Source organism: Pararge aegeria, chromosome 22 (assembly GCF_905163445.1).
Source record: "Pararge aegeria chromosome 22, ilParAegt1.1, whole genome shotgun sequence".
Classification (NCBI taxonomy): Eukaryota; Metazoa; Arthropoda; class Insecta; order Lepidoptera; family Nymphalidae; genus Pararge; species Pararge aegeria.
This window is the reverse complement of record NC_053201.1, coordinates 13,444,760-13,470,198: the sequence shown is the minus strand read 5'-3', so window position 1 is coordinate 13,470,198 and position 25,439 is coordinate 13,444,760. Positions and strand designations below refer to the sequence as shown.

General features: G+C 38.7%; 1 protein-coding gene across 1 annotated transcript in view; it reads right to left on the bottom strand.

Annotated features, from left to right (window-relative positions):
* The window catches only part of LOC120633993 (regulator of G-protein signaling loco), a 128,416-nt gene that overhangs the window by 7,709 nt on the left and 95,268 nt on the right, over positions 1-25,439 (bottom strand). Inside the window, exons 4-7 of the mRNA XM_039904431.1 lie at positions 4,115-4,207; positions 2,454-2,614; positions 560-749; positions 43-189 (exon numbers count right to left, since the gene is read on the bottom strand). Of these exons, the coding sequence (XP_039760365.1) occupies positions 43-189; positions 560-749; positions 2,454-2,614; positions 4,115-4,207 (591 nt within the window). The remainder of the gene's footprint in view (positions 1-42; positions 190-559; positions 750-2,453; positions 2,615-4,114; positions 4,208-25,439) is intronic.

Here is a 25,439-nt window from a genome sequence, read left to right as displayed (position 1 = left end):
CTGATAATTATTATTAATATCATAGTTAATATTGATATTTACCTTGGGGGTATCGGGGTGGGGCGACTGCGGCGTGTAGGGGGGCGACAGGCCGCGCAGGTCTGCGCGTGCGCACTTCGCATGCACTTCGGAGCGCAGGAAGCGCGGGTAGCTGTCGAACTTCATCACGTTGAAGATGTGCTTCTGTGCCTGCGGGAACGATATAACTGTTAGAATAGTTTTATGTGCTAGGATTCGAAGATTTTAAATAAGAATACCTGCTGAATCTGCAGGCGTTACTTTGCGGAATTCCATCATATATTATAAAAATTAAGCTTAATTTGCTATACTTCTCAAATGGCACGAGAATCTGTATGGTGTAATTTATAATTTCTTCAATCTGTATACTCCACACCAAATAGATCTTCAGCAATATATACTCAACGCACTTTCGCTTCGCTCCGAAACCAGAGCATCCTCATAAGATGTTGACTTTTGCAGAATTAGCGACTTAAAAACGAGTAGCATTAAGTGCATTTCAATTTGACGTTACGTTGTCCCGAGAGCTATGACAATTTACCTGTAGGAACAGATCCTGGGGCGGAGGAACCTGGTGCAAACGTTGCGCCGCCGCGCGTTTCGGAGCTGCGTCCACGTTGACGGGCTCCGAGGCACCCTCGGCTAGGTGCGTCTGCCAGATCTCAGCTGCCAGCGCCGACCTCCTGTCATCATCCTCGCAGGTCCTGTACTGCTCGCATGCCCACCAGAACCTGCACACAATAACAACCGTTATATTCAAGATCGTGACGCGATCGGATTCGATTTTAACATGCAACGTTGGAGTGCCGTATGGTGAGGGCAGATCGGAATACAGCTGTTATCACCCCTTCCTCTTCACGCGGGTGACGTAAGAAGCGTCTAAGGTAATATTATAAGGAACACGGAGAACGATCAACAGTGTCCTACGTGCTACTACATCGTCGGGATTATGGGGCCCGTTGGGAGAGGGGTTTAGTCTATAATGGACTGTTATAGGGTATTAACGATGCAACGTTGCATAGGTCTTCTCTTGGAACGAGAAGGGTTTAGGCCGTAGTCCTCCACAGGCCCAGTGAATATTGGTAGACTTCACACGCCTTTAAGGACATTATGGAGAACTCTCCGGTAAGCCGGTTTCCATATGATGAATTGCCGGACATAAAAAAACGGTCCCTAAGAGGGAGCCGAAGTCCTAGCCACTAGGCTATCGCCAATTGGCGGGCATTTCATCATCACAAAAGTTCTACAGCCTTGGGTGGGCCTTGGTTTCGTCAAGCAAATTTCTCTATCGGAGGCGGTAAGAAGCAGCTTCCTTCCAACTCCGAACTCCCAAAAGACGCCAGATCCTCCCCTACTGTGTCACTCCATAGATATCTAGGTCTTTGGCCTCTTCGCTCCACTTGTTTGCCCTCTACCACTCCTTCTCTTCGGGAGGACATTTGGTTTATGCAAAATGAAAGATCTATGATAACATTGACGTTAGTTTACTTGAAATCTCAGCTACAATGTGAGTTTCATCATTTCTCGGTACCCTGGCTTGTATGTACTGGCTTGCTCATCTGTTATACGCAACGAGCTGGTAACATCTAAAGAAAACGCAACATAGTCGTAGCTTCGACTGAGAGTACATTGCGCCATGGAGCAACGTCAGTTCTTGCGGTGCATATTAGGAACGAGGAAGCAAAGCGCTAGCTTGGAACGTGCCCATGGGATATCTACTACGCAACCCGTTCTCTTGAGACCTCGAATAGTTTCTGAGCACACTCTCCAAAGTTAGTATGGTAGAATACCGATGGACAGGCCTTGCTGCGTGGTAGCGGCAGATCAGAATACAGTCGCCACCACTCCTCCTGTTCCCGCATGTGTCATACGAAGTGACTAAGGAAACATCACGAATAAATGGCTACCATCTAATGCGATCACTAACCCTTCTGCACAGCGCGGTAATTATGGGCCAAGCCTCCCGTTGGGAAACTCCTTTAGTCCAGCAGTGGGCTGTTACAGGCTATTTATAATACAGTGGCCGGAGAAATTACGCTGATGGACGCGTTTTGTTTATAAGAAGACCCAGTCCAAGGCATACAATATAAGCCGAGAGTGCACATGCGTTCAGTTCGCTAATCACAATGCTGACAGATTAACTGCCGTCCAATCACGGCTGGTGTCTTGCTCCATGACATAATGTTGGACCAATCATGTATTTTGCTATTCAATTCATATTGGGTGCGCATGTAGACTGATTGGTAGCCATGCTAATGACAATTTGTTATAAATGGAGACTTCTCCGGGATTTTTCTTGCGTTGGTCATTACGAATTTGAAGTGTATTGAGTGCGTCGGGAGTAAGCTTTTTTTTACCTGTTTGGGCGAAGATGCCTAATCATTCTTGTTTTAAAGACACCCAGGTTGTAAGAATTATGAAACACATTAGCTCACCGAATGTTCTCGGCGGCGAATTCCTGCGCCAGGAAGTGCGCGAAGGCCGCGGCGCCGGAGGGGTCCGCCAGCAGCTGCTCAAGTCCTAGTGACCAGCGCGCAACGCCACCGCAGCTGCCGTTGTTGCTGGGCGCCAACGGAGGCGTGCCCTCACTCATTTGCTGCGGACAACAAAAAGTGCTCATAGTTCAAAAGTGCTTATATTAGGCCTATTTGAAATAGATGAATTTTGAATTTTATTAAAGTTAGTAGTAATTGCATATTTGTAGCACATGGTATTCAAGCTTGGTTTATACAAAAAACTATTTTCTGTTTACTTGGTATGCCATTTATTTCTGAAGTCGCCCGACACCCGACTAACTCTGTTTTCTAACCAACAATAAAACACATACATATACACCCACAGACACGTTAAACATATAACACCTAGTCGTTTTTGCGTCGGGGTTTAAAAATACAAACAGAATATACTATTTTAACTTCGTAGTTACACTTGGACTACCCAAGTAACCTCAGATAAATCTGTGGACATATACCTTTGAATGCGACAAAATTGCACCAAAATGTTTACCGGAAAATTCTTACGTTATATAAGCATTATACAAAATATTTCCTTGTTGATTTATTTTTGAATCTTATCAAGCGTACTGAGTTCTGACCATAATGTAAACTTTATTATTGTAATATTTTATCCAACAGAGAAGGCGTCACTTTGCGGAGTTCCATGATATACAATGGAAATTAAGCGTAATTTTGTATAATCTGTACATTGTAAGTTATAATTTCTTTAAATCTTTATACTTACTCCACACCAAACAGATTTTCGGCAATGTTACTCAAATTATAAATTACACCGTTCAGATACTCCTGCTTTTCGCGGAGTATACAAAATTACGCTTAATTTCCATTGTATATCATGGAATTCTGCAAAGTAACGCCTTCTCTATTGGATAAAATCCGACTAAAAAGCATTTTTTTTTTAAATCAGATAAAATATGAGAAGTAAAATGGAAGAATCAGAGTAGACGGTAAATCCCAATGAATTCCAAATCAAAGCGGTATAATTCGTAAAAACGATTCATATTGGGGTGCCGACCCCGCATCTGATAAAATAGTATTAAAAAAAAAAAAAAAAAAAAAAGTAGTAAGTGGTGATGTGTGATGTTATATAAAATCTATTCATTCATAACAACGTAAGTGGACCGCCCTGATGCAGTGGGGAGCGGTATGGTGTTATAAGTCTGAGGTCGCGGGCTCGATTCCCACAAGGGCAATAGGGGAATAACGGAAACAGCTCGACTAGCATGGCTAAGAATTATATCCCCGCATAAAGGATAAAAATTTATCTTCTCCCACAGCTTTATCAATACTCAGAAAATTGGCGCGCTAGTAGAAATAATATCGAAATCAAATAACAACTTGGAGTAAATTTCTCCTATTCCTGTGTGGGTGTGGACACGTTAATTATGTCCCCTGTCAGGGGATATAATCGGGGGATATAATTTTTGTCTCCTGCCTCTGCTAGCCCTGCAGATCAGGGAAAATTCGGAATTAAAAAAAATCCTGAAATTGTCCCATCGAATACAAGTTGGAGTTTTAGGGTCTTTGCCACTCAATGCGTCCAGCAGTGGATGTCCATTGTTGGTTATCCAAGATTGTACCTTGTTGTAGATGCCGCGGTTTTCGTGATGGCGGTAGGAGGAGCCGGCGCCACTGCCTGTCGTCCAACGGCGGAACGGCGACGTCTGTTCGCTCTGTGGACAAACAAAAAAAAAATTAAAAACGCGACACGATTGGAATAAATTTAAATAAAATAAATAAATAAATAAATATACTGAGACAATACACACATCGCTATCTAGCCCCAACGTGCGCATAGCTTGTAATATGGGTACTTAAGATAGATGATGAATATTTTTATGAATATTATACATAAATACTTATAATATACAGATGAACACCCGGCCACTGAAAAACATTTATTTTCATCAAGCAAACATTTTCAAATCGAACCGACGACCTTGGACTCAGAAAGTAGGGTCGCTGCCCACTGCGCCGTTCCGCTGTCAAATTTCAGTATCATCAGCATCAACCAACACGGCACGGGTCTCCTCTCAGACTGAAAAGGGTATAGGGCGTAGTCCACCACGCTGGACAAATGCGGATTGGTAGACTTCACACACCTTCGAGAACCTAACCAAATCACCGTGCGGTTGTACCGAACTGCGCCTTTGTAATAAAAACTAGCATATGTCAAAAAAACTATCTTAAAAAAACGCTTCAATCCATTGCTGTGTGAAACAGCAAACACTTTGGTTTCATCATCTAAGTAGGGGTTAGGATCGCATTTGTAACTTTTCTAACCTTTATAAGCTCAAAGCACATTTTATCCTTAGGTCACACAAGGTTCCATACATATATCACCACTTTCACCACAGCGTCTTCAAAAGGCAGTTAACTGTTGGATTAAAGCCTCTTCCAACAAGAGGGTTTGCCTAATCACCACGCTGGGCAGACGGGTTGAACGCAGTAGATGCCAGTAGCCCGTTCTTCGTTAAATTCCCTTAATCACCTCGTACGACAACCGATATAAGAGGAGGGTTGGGGACCACTGCATTCTGATATGCCGTCTATAACGCAACAATGTGTTTAGCACTTTATTATACGCATGTACATATATTTCACTATTAATTACTTATACAGTTTAAAAAGGTTTGTTTTATAATATACTACTATTACTATATTAATATGTTAGTTATAATACGTGTGTGCAGCCCATCTACCGGACGGCGTTTGGTTTGGTAAAACCGTTCATTCGATTTTTAGCAATTTCCTTATTGCTTTTTCCCTTTCACAATCGGCTAATTAAAGTGCTATCGTTGGGCGCATGCACCTAATAGGTAATCATCATCAGCCTAGTGACGTCATACAGCTGGGCTCGAGCCCTATAGGAGAGAGGCTTTACGAGCATAAACTCGAGACACTTGTCCAATGCGTGTTGGTGGACTACGCGTGCTTATATCACACAAGATAACTAGCGATGTATTCAGAACAATCCGTCGACTACAATAATACAAACCTGTTAATCAGTGAATAAGTGCGTAATTAAAAAAAAAAATTAAACGTCTGCCGAACACGATAAGAATTTTAACATTTGAAAATGGCGTCGCACAGCCGCCATATTGAATTTTCGCCAATTTGTCGTCATCTATTATATCTTATACTAATATATGAAGCGGAAGACTGACTGTTTGTTTGTTAACTTGAACGCGATGATCTCAGGAACTAGGTACTGGTCCGATTTAAAAATTCTTTCAGTGTCGGATAGATCATTTATCAAGGAAGGCTAAATATTATCACGCTAAGACCAATAGAAACATAAAACCCATGAAGAATTTTTCAAAATCGGCGTTTTTTCCACTTTTGAGAGCTTCCGCTGCGTGCGCTGCGTGAACGGTTAAAGTTTCGATAAAATCATGTATAAAAAAGTTGTTCCCTTTTGAAAGTTCTTAAAAAAAAAGTTTGCAAAAGCCTATCTTTGAAGGTTGGCTTAAAAGGTGGCGAAGTCGCGAGGACCGCTAGTTTGTAAATAAATTCGTGAAATTGTAAAGCAAGAACCCACGATGGCCAGACCTTCGTTATTCAATAAAAGCTGAAAGTTCTTCTGTGCATGTCCCCTATATTATATTTGGTTTGTGGTTACTTGGGCAGGTAATAGTTAGTAAAGGCATATAAAATAGTACCTTAAATTCGTTTAAGCATAAAGTTCATTTTTTATATTTTATTAGGGATAAATACCTTTAGAAATCTCGTCATCCATTGCCGGACACTTAACATTTGCTACCCCGCCTTAAACCTCTAAAACATTAAAACATTATTTTAACTTATTATACTAAGATATTATATTACTTAAGATTGGGCAGTCTTGTAACAAGCTAATAACCCTCCTTTTGCATCGGGGGTCGGTTCTGTTTTCCAAGAAGTTCGTACATGCCGTACCTACAGCTCTGATTGGCGATCATATTTCGCTGCGGCAGTGGGAATATGTAACGGAAGTGCTGAAGGCCGCGTGTACGTTTATACATATTAAAAACTGTGCTTTGGCATAACTATGTATTTAATATATGTATATGTAGGAAAGAAGTAATTGATAATAACTCAGCGGGATTCGGCCCCAATCTTGTGTTTACCTAGTTCGATCCCCGGCACGCGACTTTAACTTTTTTTTATGTGAGGTTTCTAATTTAAGTTATTTCAAATATCACTTGCTTCAACGGTCGTGACATTCGACTTCAAACATCGTGAGGAAACCTGCATACATGAAAGTTTAAATAAGTTCTCAAAGGTGTGGGAAGTCAACCAATCCGCACCTGGCCAGCATAGTAGACTTCGATCTAAACCCTTCTCATTCTGACGGCCGACTGGCGCAGTGTGCAGGTTCGATTCCCACAACTGGAAAATGTTTTTCAGTGTCTGGATGTTTATCTATATAAAATAAGTATTTAGGTATATTACCAATAAAAATATTCATCAGTCATCTTAGTACCCATAACACAAGCTACGATTATTTTGGGGCTAGATGGCGCTGTGTGTGTTGTCGTAGTATATTTATTTATTATTATTTGTAGTGGAAAATTGAAGTGGTCTTCGTTTGCGTCACATCAAACAGATGACTTAAGTCAAACTGAAATCTCTCAGATAGTGAGAATAAAATGTCGTTGCGATAAAAATTAAATCTGCAAGTTAATATTTTTTATTCACACAGTGTCAGGAGCATGCACGCTGATGGACGGGTTGTGTATTTAAGAAAACCCAGTTGTAGTCATAGATTAATAAGCCGAGAGCCTGTGGACGGTTAAGATCGCCGAGAATAGAGTTGTCACCAAACCTGCCATTTCCGCAGGTGTGGTGACAACTGTACGACAGAGACTGTATATAACAGAGAGCGCGCGCTAGTCTGCCAAACACTTACACACACACACTCACACACATGCACACTCACAAACACACACGCACCCATACAGCCCTACATAATTTATTCTACATAAATAAATAAATAAATATACTACGACAATACACACATCGCCACCTAGCCCCAAAGTAAGCGTAGCTTGTGTTATGGGTACTAAGATGACTGATGAATATTTTTATGAATTATATATACATAAATACTTAGAAAATACATATAAACACCCAGACACTGAAAAACACTTAATGCTCATCACACAAACATTTTCCAGTTGTGGGAATCGAACCCACGGCCTTGGACTCAGAAAGCAGGGTCGCTGCTCACTGCGCCAGTCAGCCGTCAAATTGTTATAATATGTAGATTTCATAAAACATAGGTTTAAAATAAATAAGCACCCTTTGTAACTACTGGAAGGACCTACACTGTGTAACAAAGTTTTTCCTTCCGTAGAGGTTAGGGCATTCATGTAATTATCGTATCCATTATTTTTAGCCTGAATAAATGATTATTGTTAATATTGTTAAAAGTCGTGATCTGTCCAGCAGTGGACTGTTACAGGCTTTTTATTGATGACACAAGTAGCAAGAGCATTTAACCCAGTCCAAGGCATACAATATAAGCAGAGAGCCTGTGGACGGTTAAGATCGCCGTGTGGTGTACGGCAGAGAAAACAGTTGTCACCAACCCTGCCCTTCCTGCAGGTGTGGTGACAACTGTACCAGGCGCCCAAGAGTATATAACAGAGAGCGTGGAGCAGAGTCCCCTGTGCTACTACTACCATCTACTGCGAACACCGACCCGTCTGCCCAGTTTGGTAATTATGGGCAACGCTTCCCGTTGGGAGAGGCCTTTAGTCCAGCAGTGGGCTGTTACAGGCTATTTATATTACAGTGGCCGGAGAAATTACGCTGATAGACGGGTTTTGTTTATAAGAAGACCCCGTCCAAGGCATACAATATAGGCCGAGAGCCGGCGGACGATTGAGATAAAATTGCATACGTTACAGGCTACGATACGGAACTTCATCACTTCATCGGGTTAAATGAGCACGGAAGCCCTGCCCCGCGATGAGACAAATCGGGGGAACGACAGTCTTTCATGTCAGCCAGACCGACATAAAAAAAATGCATTTTTATTTGTTGGCTGTCTTAAGGCGGCCTTATTAATAAACGTGGCATGTCGTCGGAATTTTCAGAAATTTTCACGCAGATGTTTGGAAGCTGCTGTCAACAACAAAAACAAAACATTGCATATCTCTTCCGACGTCATGCCTCGTTCGCTAATAAGGCTTACGATGGAGGAAAACAAAAAAAAAATATTTTGGTTGTCTGTCTGTATGGGTATTATAATAATAAGTTGTCGGTAACGTTATTTATTTAATTTTTGACAAATATAATCAATAATATTTACCTCAATTTTCCAATCAGTGATGTACCATACAACCATTTTAACGATATCACCACGTAACACAAATCAAAACTATCACATACAAAAAACTACATTCATCGTTTTAATACAAACACTTATATAAAAATCACGCCATATACTAAATACTTATACATCCTAATTGTCTGTTTATTACAACACAAATTAAAAAAAATAACGATTAAAATTGTCAAAACTATAAAAAATAATTAATCACCGTTCGAAAAATATTTAAAACAGTCAAAATTTGGAATTTGGTAAAAGTTTTTTTGAAGAATTTGCGTTTTTCTTGTATTTAAAAAATTACGTTAGATATAAACGAAAGCGCGACGCGTTCTACAGTGAACTGTCAACTGATACAGTCACCATTGCGGGCGTAATGCGAAAATTACAATGACAATCAGAGACTATGAACAGCCCCGTTTCCGGCGGTTTGTGGCCCGAGTTAGAAGCTTAGGCGGGCGGTTTGACGTGGCTGAATCCGGTGAAAAGCGAATGGCGAGGAAGAGGAGAAATCTAGCTCGATTAAGGACATACCAGAAGGTGTCCGCACTTTATTACTCAAGGATTGTGGGATTTTAAGTGAAACTAGTATAATTCTTAAATTAGCTCAATGGGCTGACTACAATCGCACAAGAAATGTTATATTTTTGCTTCATTTTCCTTTATATAACAAAGTGGAGTCACGACGTCTTTAAAATAAGTATTATGGTTCTGAAACACACATTCACAATTCCAGAAATCCCAAAGCACTCAAGCACTCATATCTGGTATTGTGGGTCGGCCATTATTTCCACTCTAGAGGCCAAGACGTACGTATCGTCAAACGATTTAGCGTTCCGGTTGGATTCTGCGTTAAGACTGATACGGGTTTTATAATTTATATTAGTATTTTTACCTACACTTGGAGGAAATAAAAAAAAATATGAATTTAAAATGCATATAAAACAATTTTTATTTATATGCATTTAATATTAAGATATGCAATAATTGAAAACTGATACGGGTAATTAGTTATGTAATACTTAAATCCCCTGAGTCTGCAATACACCAATCTTATTTTTCAGTAACCTTACTTGAAAAAACTAATTTGGAATTGAAGTTTGAATTAAAAGTTGCTAGGCTTATTCACGTAATAAAATCAGCATACAACTATGAGATGGACTGACAAAATTAAGCGTGTTTTTGGAAGCCGCTGGAAAAAAATCGGCAAAACACCGCGTTGTGGACATATTCTTTTCATCAAACCTGTATTTATAAAAGCATCTTAAGCGCAATATACTCTTAGCATCATCATTGAACATCACGATGTGATTCAAGTCAAGCGTTGGTCTCTTATATCTAAAGAGTGAGAATTCGGCAGGGGCAAAGTAAAAAAAAAAAACCATAATGAATTAGGAGTTTATGATAAGACAAGAATATTTATTTATTTATTTATTTTTATTTATTTATACACTTTATTTGTAAACCACAAATAGTAAAAAAAAAAAAACAATGGACACAACAAAAATAAACTTAAAAAGTAGGATACAAAGGGCGGCCTTATCGCTTAGTAGCGATCTCTTCCAGGCAACCTTAGGATTAGGAAAACCAAGGGAAACCGATTGGTGGGGTGTATTATTATCATATACATACTTACGAACAATTACACACTAATACTTATCAAGATTACACCCATAAAATATTAATAATAATAAATATAAAAAATAATAAACTAATATATACTAAAACATACTTAAATATGAGTAAGAGTGAATCAATGTCGTCTTTTCAAGTTAATGGGCTTTAACAGCAATTTTGAATATGTCTAGTGACCTTGACTGTCGTATGCTTATTGGGAGTGCATTCCACAGTTCAGTAGCTTGAACAATGAATGAATACTTATAAAACTTAGTTTTATGAAACGGCATGCTCAAAGTCAGCGTACGACAAGAACGTATATCTGACTGCACTCCAAGAAAATTAAATTTCTCCTTTAGGTAAGAGGGAGTTTTAGGGTTAAATAACACACAATATTTAATATATGAATAAAGAACTGAAATCTAAAAATATGTTATTATTATGATTTAAAATCAATACTAGTTAAATTTAACAAGTAGAATAAATATTTATCTTTCAAAGATATTTTCCACCACGCAAACATTTTGAAGGCCAAGATCAAACATGCTAAATGGCTGGATCAATAAATTCGCACTTAAAACTAAACGACAACCCACGATAAGGTCGGGGTCATATTAATATATACAATTGGCGCAAATGGAGCGACTGACCTCTTTCTAGACGTCCTGGACTCAAGACACTGAGATACGAATGCTCAAAGAGGTAATCACTGACTCTTGAGAATTGAGCGGCATCCAATGTCAAATTCATTAAAATGTCCATCAAATCTTGATGTTTATAATAAAGTTTAAAATGTATTACCACATTAACTATTTTTGCTTATAGATTTTATGGCTGTTTATCAACTCCAAAGTTTATTTTTACAAACGGAATACCATTCCTTCACCACACTTCTCACAATTAATCTGCGAAATAGTTTGTATACCTTGTGAAGGATATATTGTAGAAAGACTAAGGAACGTCTGCTGCAGATAACCTAGATTCGGAGCGATTTAATATGTTTATTAAATTCTTGTTTTATTTGTAAAAACAGATTCTATCTACTTAGTTCTAATTTACACCAAAGAAAGTCCTTCTGTTTTTTCATAAATACCGACGGAATTGCACATTTTTCCGGGATAAAAATGCCTATTTTGTTAATCAATAGTTTTGCTTGAAAGAGTAACAAACATCCACCCATCCTTACAAACTTTCGCATTTATAGTATTAGTTATATATTAGTAGTAGTAATTTATAAACAAAATAAACTCGATTGTAACACTATCGCCATCGTTTACAACTTGGACTAACCTTCTGATCATCAGTTGACGTCACATGTTAGAGGGACGCGACAAAATCATGGCTTCTGGCTAACGTCCAGCTGACGCGATGACCGCGTATACGGCGCTAGCAGCATTGTTTGCCAAATATGGCGTCGCTTTGCGCTGCCGACCATGTAGGTACAAACTAATTATGTTGATTATTTATTTGTATTGTTTACAAGCTGTACATAGGTGTCAGATTAGGAGTTAGCTCTTCGGTCTACCTTGGGGACAGAGTTCTATATCCCGGACGCGTCTCTAACTTTCGGAGCTATTTGCGACTCTAAAAATTAGCAATTAAATATTATTTGCTTCAACGATGAAGGAAAACTTCGTGAGGAAACCTAAATAATGTTCTTAAAGGCGTGTGAAGTCTATCCGCATACTTGGCCACTAAGCCTTTCTGTAAGACAGGCTAATGACAGGCGTAAATCTTGGAAATTTTGCTGTCAAACGTCACCTTTGATTTTGTTTGTATGCAAAAGTGACGTTTGACGAGATGAGTGAAGTGATTTACGCTTGTCGCTAGCCTGTCGTGAGATACGTAATACTTAGAAGCGTGCAGTTCGCATGTTGAATATGATAATGATGAATCTACCTAGAGTTACAGGTAGATTCTAGATAACTAATGAGTGAGAATCTTCTATGAGTGTGCACCAATAGAGGTATGGTTGACTTTCACATTGATCACAAAGATTGGGAAAAGTCCGCGATCGTCAGGAGTATATGGAGAGATACACCAAGTTTCGATGTTCTTGGACTAAGGAGAGCGGGAAGGCGGGTCAGTGATCCTCAGTTTTTGCTGTAGCAAATGTGGACAAAATTGAAGCCCACGAATTGGTCTGCACATTCAACGGAGAAAATAATTTCTAGACGATGTTTGTATCATCTAACATAGACTTCAAGACTTCAACGATGATGACAAAGATGGTGATATAAGGCAGTTCTAGAAATTAGCAATTAACAAAGTCCTAAGCTTTGTTATTAATCTTTAGATTGAATGCATTTTGTATGTTTGTTTTGTTACGTATCGAATTGTAACCGAGCAGAAGGTACATGTAAAGTTGCAATGATTCATAACGTAGCGGGAATTCAGGATGTTTGTAATTTTAATGTTTCATCTGACGAATGCTGACGATGACGAAAGTCGGGGGGGTCCAGATTCTGTATATATAATATATATATTTACAACGGGTTTATGAAATATTGTTGAAGGGTAATAGTAAATAGATAGAGTAGAATAGAATAAATAAACTTCATAAGGAATCGCCAGTAAAAATATTATTTAGAAGAAGCATATTTGTTTTTTCCATATAAACTAATTCAAATTTTCTAATTGATTACTTACAACAACCCTAATGAAGATAAAAGACCGACACGCGCATAGTACCTACCTTCGCAACGCGGCGCGTACCTAATAAAGTGCAGTAACACAAACAGTCGATTTTAATTACGCATGTGATGTTATGTCTGTATCTGATTTCTTTCAGTAAAAACAATGGCAGTGGTTTACTCAAAAACCATTAGCGTTTCGGTTTAACAGAAAAGTATCAGAGACCGTTAATAGATAATGTACCTCTGAAGCCTGTGAAGTAATATTTCGGTTTTAATTTCACGTTGTATATATCTTATCGATGTCTCACTATACTCTTTAGCCTATTAATGTCCCACATAAGTCGTCTTTTAGGCAAAAGTTTTCTAGAGCATATACCCTCTACTACAAGGAGCGTCAATACTTATTACCATATAATAAATAATAATAATAATAAATATACTATGACAATACACACATCGCCGGCCAAAGTAGAGTCACTACAAACTGGCATACTTGACGTTTCAAAAGTGCTCATATATTAGGCCTACTTTAAATAAATGAATTTTTCCACCACATGGTGCCACACCACATCCACATGTTTTCTGGCCCTCCTGAATACATACACCAACGCGGAAAAGTCTTGAACCAAAAATCCCCGGCTTGGTGAATCTTGGACAAACGTGTGCATTAAATACCTACTCAATGAATGAATCAACAAATATATTATCATACTTATCAAAACAAAAGCTATCACAAACCTATAACTGACTATCTAAATTGTGTATACCTAATAAAAACTCGTTATTTTTAACAACTCTAACGATTAAATCAACGATTACGAAAGTGGACCGGTAATATTTTATTACTGCTAACTGTTCGGATTACATGTTACCTTTATAACCGCAAAATAATAATTACAAGTTATTACGATTAAGATTTGTAGTCGGTACAATTAAATGAACTAGTTAGTTGCATTTGGAAATCATTTGCAATCAATATCGTAATTTGTTGAGAAATTTTTGTCAATGTCTATGAATTACATCGATGTACGCAGGATATTTCGTATTAAATTATCATCATTTGACAGCCGAGTGGCGCAGTGGGCAGTGACCCTGCTTTTCGCCTACAAGGCCGTGGGTTCGATTCAATTGGAAAAATGTTTGTGTGATGAACATGAATGGATTTCAGTGTCTGGGTGTCAAACTGTATATTATAAGAATTTATTTTTATTTAAACATCTTTATTGTGTAATATAGGAGAAATTACAAACATACTTAAAAAAAATTTAAAGCAAAAGGCGACCTTATCATTGGCGATTTGAGGCGATTGACGAACCAGGCTCTGGCGTCCGTTTAATTCCACTACAAAGAGAGTGACGGGGTCGGGGGCAGGTGGTCGAGGAAGAATGAGGACCGGGTGTGGTGGCGCTAATTGGGAAATGCCGGAAATGTTGAGCAGTAGACGTCCACAGGCTGAAACGATGATGATGACTGGACTAAAGGCCTCTTCTAACGGAAGTATCAGCTTGATGCCTTGGATTTGGTAGATCGCCGTGCTAGAAGGCTCATCGGTGACCTAGCCGATAAAAAACTTCAGAGTTTCGAACATCATCGCAAGGTTGCCTGCCTTTCGGTATTTTATAGGGAGAGGGTGCTCAAGAACTATTCGATCTAGTTCCCCCCTCGCCTTTTTACCATCGAACCGAGAGGCACCGTAAGGATCTGCATCCCTACGTGGTCGATATACCGCGGACGCGTACGAAGCGCTTCGCATCTTCGTTTCGCACTTCTTAGCCCATAATCACGCTGTGAAGCAGAGTTTGTGTTTGCTGTAGAGGGTAGTCGAAGGGTAGAGAAGGGTTTAGGCCGTACTCCACCACGTTAACCCACTCGGCCTTCACACGCCTTGGAACAATATGGAGCACTCTCAGGCATGCAGGTTTTCTAATATTGTTTTCCCTCACATACTTTAATTACTTAAAACGCACATAACTTAAATAAGTTAGAGATAACTTCCAAAATACTTATACAGTGCCTACTGGTTTTTTTAAGTAATGCGGCTAGTACTAAGTATCACGTAAACAGCTATAGGCACATCCGTAACATTTTAAAGTCCTCAATCATCAATAAATTAATATCGAGTCCAAATGCAAAATTTCCTGAGAAGGAAAATGGTAGTCGTACCATAAGATATTTTTAATAGTAAAAAAATCCACCACACAGACATCACAGATATTTGACCTTACAAATAAACATAGGCATAGCGTCGGAATAACTACGCAGTGCTTTTCTACTTTCTAAAAGGTGCTGTAACTTGAAGTGGTAATAAAAAATTGCGTATCTGTTCCGACGTTACGCAACGTTTATTTGTAACGACGAGAGTATTTATGCAGATATATGTAGGTACTCACGATCCAGTGCAACTTGGCCAGCAACCTCTCAACGATAAGAGTAGGCATTTCGGGAAGCACTAAACGACGGCCTCGTGTGAAGGTAACCAGGATGACGGTAAGAACTTGGCACTTTCAATACTATAGCTACTAGTTAGTTAGGTACTCCAACTCGGAATGTTATCTATAGATAAAAAGACGAGAATGTAGTAATGAAAACTACTATCCTACTAAATACTATAATGGCGCCTGGATGCCGCCATTTTGAATTTAGTAATTGCGGTCATTGATGGATCAAAAAGGAAGATAAAAAAGCGGGTAGGGTTACTATCTAGACGAAGGGCGAGTATCTAAGCTGACGTCAAATAACTTAAATAGTTCGTATACGTATTTTGAATGCTGGCGGTCTGATTTGTATGGGTATCAATAAACCCATTTAACAATACAAGTTTTAAATTGCATTATAACAAGTTAAGCAATTAGATTGATTTATTTCTTAAATTTAGATAAATGAATACACTTTTATTGTAAAAAAACAAAACAAAAGAATGCAAATACAAATGAATTATAAGATAAGGTACAATGTTGCTTATATTTATCACTAACGGTCCCTCGCGACTGCGTCCGCGTGTAAGTCAACCTTAAAAGATAGACATATGCTGTCGCGGACTTTTTTTAGAAGTTTTAAAGGAGAACAACTTTGCGATAAATGATTTTATCGAAACTCAGCGCACCGAACCGTTTACGAAGCGCACGCAGCGAAAGCACTCGAAGAAAAAGAATACCGATATAAAATAGTAAAAAAAAGAATATATAAGCCTAAATATATAGCCTATCTGCGATAAATGGGCTATCCAACACTGATATATTTTTTCAAATCGGATCAGTAGTTCCTTTGATCATGGCGTTCAACCAACAAACAAACAAACTATTCAGCTTTATATATTAGTATAAAATTTTTTCCTCAAAGGGGACAAATAAAGGTAATTTTACAACAGTAGTTATTATGATATAATATACAACATATTTGGTGACAATTCAGTACGTAAATAGTTTCTATTTCAGTATAACTGTTTATCAAATAGCTTTAAGATTATATTGATTGTTACATAGGTACATAGAGATTGGAATTAGATCAGATAATAGATAAAAAAATATCCAACATCTAAACAGATAACGGGATTTGGTAACGTTACCAGCGGAAGCCGTTAACTGACTGGCTGAAATTTAAAACCAACCGTAAACGCGCGGTAAAATTAAACTTTATCACCGCATTACCGGGCCCATATGCCGTACCTTGCATTACTTCATTGTTTATAATCTGCTGTTTAGCATACTCAACTAGAGATCACGATGTCCTGGATTCGATTCTCAGATCAAGCCGGGTGTAATTGATGCATCAAATAGATGGCGCTGATGGTGAGTGCAAACCTAAACCTAAGTGCCTATGGAAACATCGCAACACTCTGCTGGGTATACAAGGGACACGTTTTTTTTTTATATTAATGATAGGTCAGCGCTTATTTATTTATACATCTAGGTCTTAATTTAAAGATAAGGTGAAGAACTTTTCCTTACACCCAGCCGTTGACAATTTTTTTCTTGGTTAGTCTAACGGATAGAGTGTAGTTAAGATTCACAATTAATGCTACAAAATCGTTACTTATTCAAATTACCGTTTAGAATGAGGGTATACCGAAAAAATGTAAAAACTTTTTGTTGACGTTCCATAATTTTTATATTTTAATATTGACGACAATCATGCCCGTTAAGGTGGGGTCCCACGGCCCGTGTTATGACAGGCCAGACCGACAGGCCATGGGAACCGTCGCGCCCGATGAAGCCTGTGGTCGCCCGTCGGGAGTCGGTAAGTTCAAAGGCGCGGCGCGGCGCGACGGTGCCTGCCGTGGCCTGTGCGGGCGCGTCTGCGTCGGTTCTAACTCATTCATTTTACCTGCGGCGGTACACGCACATGATGGACTGGACGAACGATTTAATATTCGAGTTGAGGCCGGTACAGGCTGACACACACCTTGGGAACGGCACGGCGTGAAAAGTAATCAGCCGCACAGGCATCCACAGGCGTCCCACGGTCCGGCCTGGCCTGTGACAACACGGGCCGTGGGACCCCACCTTTAGAAAGCAATAATTAGGTTAAGGTAGGAGCACGCTTGCCTAGAAAAAGCCCTCTTGCCTAGGAAAAGCACTCTTGCCTTGAAGGTACTCAAATTATGCGTGGCAGGAAACGCAATAGAAACGTCCTGCAAAGAGTCGCATTGTGTCCATCAACCTGAGGCGTAGGTGTTTAGCCTCGTGTGTCTGAAATTACAGCGGCAACCACGCCATTCAGACCGGAACATAGCAATGCTGCTTGGCAGCAGAAATGCTGCTTAGCAGCAGATATAATCATAGCGGTAGAACTTTCCCGGACGAGCTCTATCACAAAAAGTTTTCAATGATACATTTTTCAGTATGAAGACGAAATGAGAACATTGGGTGGTGTTCTGTCTTTGAAAGCACGTTAAGCTTTAGGTATACCTAATGCTTATAAGCATTAACATCGTGAAAACCCAGCAACACAAATCGGAACAGCTTTATGTGTCTATGCACTGGTTCTCTCTCTCTCATATAAAAGAAATAAAAACTAAAACAAACGCTGATGTATGTAATACAACGTGTAACCGAATTACGAAATAATGTTAATATGTATAAGTATACTTCATAAGAAATCACCAAAATCAAATCAAATCAAATCCTTTTATTTGCATAAAACATTGTAGGTATACATGTTTAGTCATAATATATGACATGCAAATCTTAATTTAAACAAATTCATTTATGTAATAATTAATAAAACATCAAAATAAATAAAATCAAAATAATCGGCTGAATATAATAAAATTTCATTGTTTTTACTGTATGGAACAATAACCCTGTACAAACATGAAATCAAAAGAAGCATTTTCATTTTTCCATACAAACCAATTGAAAACATGTGTTTACTTATGACCCTATAGAAGATATAAGACCGATACGCGCATATTACCTGACCTACGCTCCATGACGCGTAAATAATAAAGTGACAGGAATCACATGATTTTAATTTTACATGTGATGTATCTGATTTATTTCAGTGAAAACTATGGCAATAGTTTCTTTAAAACCATTAGCGTTTTGGTTTCGCAGATAAGTCTCCGTGATATTACATAATGTACCAAAAAAGCCTGTGAAGTACTCGTATTATTTCGGTTTTCATTAACACGTGTTAATGTGTAAATTTAAATTTTTAACGAATAGAGTTGCGGGCAACCGTTAATAATTTGAAAATACAAGCAAATGCTTTTCGTTAGCAAAATGCTATTATTTATCAAGTGGAAAATAATTAATATTTTGCTTAGTTTAGTTTAGTTTTTATAATATTTCACAAACATCAAGTTTTGATCCAAGTCTAGATAGTAACTCTGTATGGATAATACCTACTTGGCAATAGCTTTAGCTCTTCACATATGCACGAATGCACTGCCTACCCCACTTTTTTATATAACTATTAAAATAGGGGGATTTTTCCAGTAAATTTTAAGCCTAACCTTTTCAAAACTCTTATAGTAACTGTTACTTTTATATAGATTTTATGCAAGTATTTTTAGACACTCCGCGTTAATTAAAAAGGGCGCGCGTCCGGCTGAACCGCCCTTGAAGTACTGAAGCAATCAACACGGCACCGTAGTATAAACAATGTATAAAGCTGGTGGGCGGTGCAAAATTGGTTGTGTTATCTATCCATATCAGATGGAACACGTATCGAATGCGTGGATTAAGGTGCCTTGAAGCGGAGCATTACGTTAAAGAATTCCTGTAATAGAATACAATCTATTTTCGAATATATTTTTTAATGGAATAACCGCCAGTCCGGTTGAAGCGGTGACAGCCTAGTGGCAGTGGCGTTCACTTCACATAAACACAAATGCACTGCCTACTGTAAAAATTTAATACAACATGTATAGAAGGAGATTTTTTTAAATTTTATGCATCTTCTTGCTTTATGTCTACCCTGGTTAATACACATATGCACGCCACTGCCTAGTGGGTATGACTCACTTTCGGGGTCCGATTTAAAGTTATAATAATGGGTAAATAATATTTTTTTAGGCTTTACCCATAAAAATTTAACATAGTACATCAGTTACGAAATTAAATTAAATGCAGTTAAAATAAATACATGTCAAAAATAAATTAACTAGAAACTAAATTTTAGTTTGAATCCCAGCAATGTAGCAAGAAACCTGTAATTTTTCTATGTCATAATACGCGTTTTAAGCAATTAAAATATCACTTGTTTCAACGCTGTAGGAAAACATCGTGAGGAAACCTGCATGCCTGAGAGTTCTCCATAATGTTCTCAAAGGTGTGTGGAGTCCACCGATCCGCACTGGGCCAGCGATGTGGACTAAAGCCTTAAGCTCTTCTCATTGTGGGAGAATATTATGCACATGTGCACATTCATGAATCAAATGACAACAACGACAAGAAAATAATAACGTAAGGTATCGACCTTTCAACATCACTTGACGCGTGGTCTATTTATGTAGTGTAGTCTGTGCTCAGAAGAATACAAGCAGTCGGCGGGAAATCACGAAACTAATATGTAGATGTTTTTTTTAAACCTATTCTATTTTCAGTTATGGGATTTGTATCTGAGACTTTATCCTTAGACCTCGAACAAATTTTCTCGCTGTCAAAGTCAAAACCAGCGTGTGTACTGTACGATTCAAACTTAGATGCGTCTGCGTGAAGTTAGACGTGCGCTGTTACTCTCCCCGCTACACCGGACACCCAAAATGTGTGTGGTGCGCAAACTTCACGGGCGCATTTACGTTTCAATCGTACTGTAACTATGTCATAAAACCAATTTTATCCTCGACTTAAATATCGATAGTTTTATGCCCTTGTAGCACAATCTACTATTCAGTTATACATAAATTGCGACAAAAAAAATATGTCTGAAATCATAATATATTACTATCTTTCTGGTGCATACAGGTAACAAGCTTATCTTTGTCTGCTTCACAATTCCTTACAGGTAAAAAACAATCGAATAGTCCTTTATGAATAAAGATAAAAAAGAAATAAAGTATGCTTTCTGCAAAAACGAAGATAATACTATCTATTTCAATTCATTAGTCCATAATTACATTATCTATAACTATAAAAGTCTTTGCTCTGACTGACTGACTGACTGACAGACAGACTGAAGCCCGATTTGCTGATGTCTCGTTAGTCGAATGCTTAGCATGTTCAACTATGCATCACGAGGTCCAGATTCCGAATTATTAGGTACTGTGTCTTGTCGTTTTTTTAAAGAGTTTGTTGAGTGGTTGATGTATGCCTAGGAATCTCCTTAGATGAGGCGTTATTTATTTAGGCATTGCCTTGTTCATAGTTAGTGAAAAAGGACATAAGACCTAAGGTCCTTGAATCCCATAGTCTAGACTAGATTAACGAATTATAGCGATAACAATTTTCAATTATAAACTCTAAATAGTAACACCTGGCGCAACGGTGAGCGGTGTGAATTTAATCATGAGGTACCGGGTTCGATTTCCGGCAGGGGCAATTTGGGAATTTGTTATTTCGGAATTTTCTTTGGTCTAGCCTGGTGGGAGGCTTTGGTTGGGGCTGGTTACCACCCTACATACAAAGACGTGCCGCTTAGCGATTAAGTGTTCGGGTGCGATGTCGCGTGGAAACCGATTAGGGGACTCCTAACAGGTTAACTAGGGATACTCCCTAATAGGTTAGCCCGCTACCATCTTAGACTACATCATCACTTGTAGTGGAATAAAAAAAAAAAAAAACCTAAGTTCTAAAATTCCTTGACGATTTACTTTGATATTATTAATGTGCCAGTCGCACATTAATAATATCAAAGTAATTCTGGGTATCTTATAGGTGAAACCAAACCTTCCAAAGGTATTAGATAACCCGTTTGATAACAATCAACAATGCCACATACCAACGTCAATCAGCAACACCTAAACCCTGCTTCATTAGAAATGTCAAGTTATTTACAACGCTGCCAGAACTTCTGCACATTCATGAATCAAATGACGGCAACGGTGAAAAAAATTCAAAAAAATTCAAAATTCATTTATTTCATGTAGACCTGATATAAGCACTATTGAAACGTCAAGTCTGTCTGTGTGTAGTGACTCTACCACCGGTTCGGAAGGCAGATTCTACCGAGAAGAAGCCGGCAAGAGACTCAGCAGTTGCTCTTTTCCATCCTCAACAATTTAAATTTTACATTTTTACATTTATTTTTCTATATTGTGAGGGATGAAAAAGGAGCCGGAAGAAGCACCAAGCAACCTGTCTTTAAAAAAATCAACAATTGTATAGTAATGTCGCTGTAATAAATGTGTTTTATTATATTCTTTAAATTGACAAACAAACATATACGATTAGTACTTATGTGCTGTGTGCCCCGCCCATTGCCACTTAAGCTTCGCGACTTGTTGAGCTATGTTGGTAACTCTGGTTCTTCCACGGATCTCCTAATTTCTGATTTGATTAGCGCCACTATAATTATGAATATCCATTTTCGTTTTAGCTTATATAATTGGGACGAGAAAGTGGTAGACACAATAATTAAAAAATAGCGCGCATCTTAGGCCTACAGGAAGCTAATTCCATTCCCAAATCAGTACAGCCTTTGTGGCGTAAAGGACAAACACGATATACGATTATAACTTCAGCATTTCTGACTTTGTAGATCACAAACAGTTGCATAAATATCTAATTGTATTAGGTCTGCGATTAGAAATATGGAAATTTCTATTTGCACAAGCTATAGGAATATATTTTGCTGATAATCGCTGAACAAATCTAAGAGTATTTACGTTATTTATTGTTAGCGTTATTAAGTTAATAATATACACTTTTGCAAGATACAGCTAATATGTGCATATATTTACGTACATGCTATTATGAAATTGTAAAATCATATCTGTATAATTGTATATTTATGTCTGTATGTTATATTGGAAGAACCGTCTGATACGTTGAGTGCACCTTGAGTGTTGTTACAGCGTCACCGGGGGATGGGAACCAACGCGAAAGCTCGCCAGGAGTTAAGCCCCAAGGCTCGACGACATCGGCGACGAATGGGTGACGTCGATCCATAGGGGGGCCTAGTCCTTTTGTGAGGGCTCGGACCTCGGCTTCGGTCGAGGTTTGGACGAGTGTGGATATTTGGACAAAGGTTAAGTCACACACCCAGCTCGAGTTAACGTGGTAAGGACCCATGTCCGGGTGTTTTTAGAGACCGGGGCCCTCGCTTTCGCCCGCGAAAACGCCGCGAAAACGCGTTACGTGCGTATTATCTAATTGGATAGTCTGGGTCGTGAAGCAAGTCTTTGAGCCGTCTCAGAATGAGAACGGCATTTGGGTCGAGAGTGCAAGTGGATGCCTCGCCCACTAACGGGTTGGGGTCTCGGGCTATGTCTATGTCTTTGTGGTGGAACACACAGACAGCAGTCCGAAACCCCCAGAGACATTGACACAAATGTGTGCCATCTTAAACGTCATTATCGACCCATTACGGGCAAACTACAGGGCACGAGTCTCCTCATAGAAGGAATTAGGTTGGTACTTTTTTTTTAAATGTTTATAGACGAGCGCTTGACTGCAATCACAACAGATGGTAAGCGATGATGCAGCCTAAGGTGGAACGCGCTTGCCTAGAAGATGCCTATTCACTCTTGTTTTGAAGGTACTCATACTGTAGGAACTGGGGAAAATGGAAGCTGGAAGGGCATTCCAGATCCTAGCGGTGCGGATCAGAAACGAAGATGCGAAGCGCTTCGTACGCGTCCGAGAAACTTAACGCGCTCTAAAGAACATTATGAAGAATTCTAAGGCATGCAGGTTCCTTCAAGATTGTTTCCTTACCGTTAATAGCTAAACAAGTGATATTTGGATTGCTCAAATTAAAAAAAAAAACATTCAATTAATATTAGTTCTAATACTTTAAATTTCTAAATACACCTTGACCAAAATATAATACCAGACGAATCGGTGGTGCGAAGGCGGTCAGTAAAAATGCTACAAGAAGAATGCTACTAGGAAGCAGACACGTTGTGCCAAATAAGAAGCCGGGGGTAAAGTAAGTATAATATTAACTCTCTTGCAAATATGTTATACAATTGATATTTGCAGGAGAATACCAGCTAACAATGAGTTAAAAATAATCATATGAATTGAAGCAAACAATATGCGAAAGGATTAGGTACTGCAGTAATTTACAATTGTGCCATAAAACGAGTGGAAAACAGTTCGACGGAGAGAGTAAATACTAAATAACAACCTTTTACGCATCTCTCTATAAATTTTCAATGTTGGCACGGTTATATTATTGTGATCTCCCCGACGCAGTAGTTAAGTATAAGTATACGAGTACCTTCAAACCAAGAGTGAATGGGCATCTTCCAGGCAAGCGCGCACCACCTTATTTATTTATTTATAGGCTGCATTATTACTTATTATCAGGTGTGATTGCAGTCAAGCGCTCTTCAATAAACATAAAAAAGTAAAGTAATGTGATCTTATAATAAGGGATAATTTGGGAATCTATAATTTCAAAATTTTCTCTCTGGTTTCGGCTATAGCTTGTTACCATCCAACCGACAAAGGCATGACGTCAAGCAAATTTGCGTTCTGATACGATACCTCGAGGAAACCAATTTCTTAGGTGGCAGGTTGACAGGGGTGAATATTAACCAGGGTTAATAGTTAAGAAATATAGTAGTAGCCCCGCATAAGTAAAAACATTGAATTGTATTGGCGGGTCGCTAGTATCCATTAAATTAAATATTTCAACTTGTGAATTTTCTTTTGCAAAATTAATGGGCGGTGATAAAGATTCGTGGGAAAGATTTCGACTTCACTTTCGGGGGGCCGAGTTCGAATCCCAGCACGCACCTCTATATATCTTTCTTAGTTATGTGCGTAATTAAGTAATAAAAATATCACCTGCTTTATCGGTGAAGGAAAACATCGCAAGGAAACCTGCGTGCCTGAGAGTTCTACATAATGTTCTCAAAGGTGTGTGGAGTCCACCAAGTGGGCCAGCGTGGCGGACCACGGCCTTAACCCCTTTTCAAGAGCATTTTGACCGAAAAATACATTGACTAAAAATATTTTGCAATCCGGCCGAACCCAGAACATTGGAACCTTTATACAAACATGCCAACCACTAGACCATACTAAAAATTCACTCCGCCGGGAATCAATCCTGAAACCACTCATCCCACTCACAAGACCAAAGTGCCAGAGATGTCGTTAAAACCCACACGGAAATTCCACGTGGATGAAATCGCGGGAAACACCTAGTTTAGAATTAAATCATAGCCATTTAAATTATACACACAGCTGACATACCAAGAGAATGTTCATTTAACACTGCGACTCCAATGAGATCCGTATTTTAACAACAAACTTGAACCCTGTCGCACTCGCAATAAGGTTTATCACAATCGAAAGCTCTTCATACAAATTAAAAACTTTCACTGCACACAAATAAGGTTCTTCGAATTTAAGTTCCGACGCGTTTATTACAAACACTATAAAGTTCAATTTTGAACATAACTCGATTTCCTACCCACACATTGATAATTTAGTTTTCCTTCATTCATTTATTACTTATTTCTTCCTGTATCTTTGGTTAATTTCGCAAACACTCTTATTGTAATCCCGTAAGGTACATATTTGTGTGGTATGAACAGTAAATTTACGTTTGCTTTTTGGAATGGGCGTTAGATTCGCCCAGCGAAGCCTACGTTCGGATGCCAACTGCTAAAACAACGGCCTATACTGTCATCGTCTATGTAATGTTCCCACATTAATTCGTACGGAGTTGAGATCTGTGATCTCTGTGCACAGTAAAATTAATTTAAGGTTAAAGTGAGCA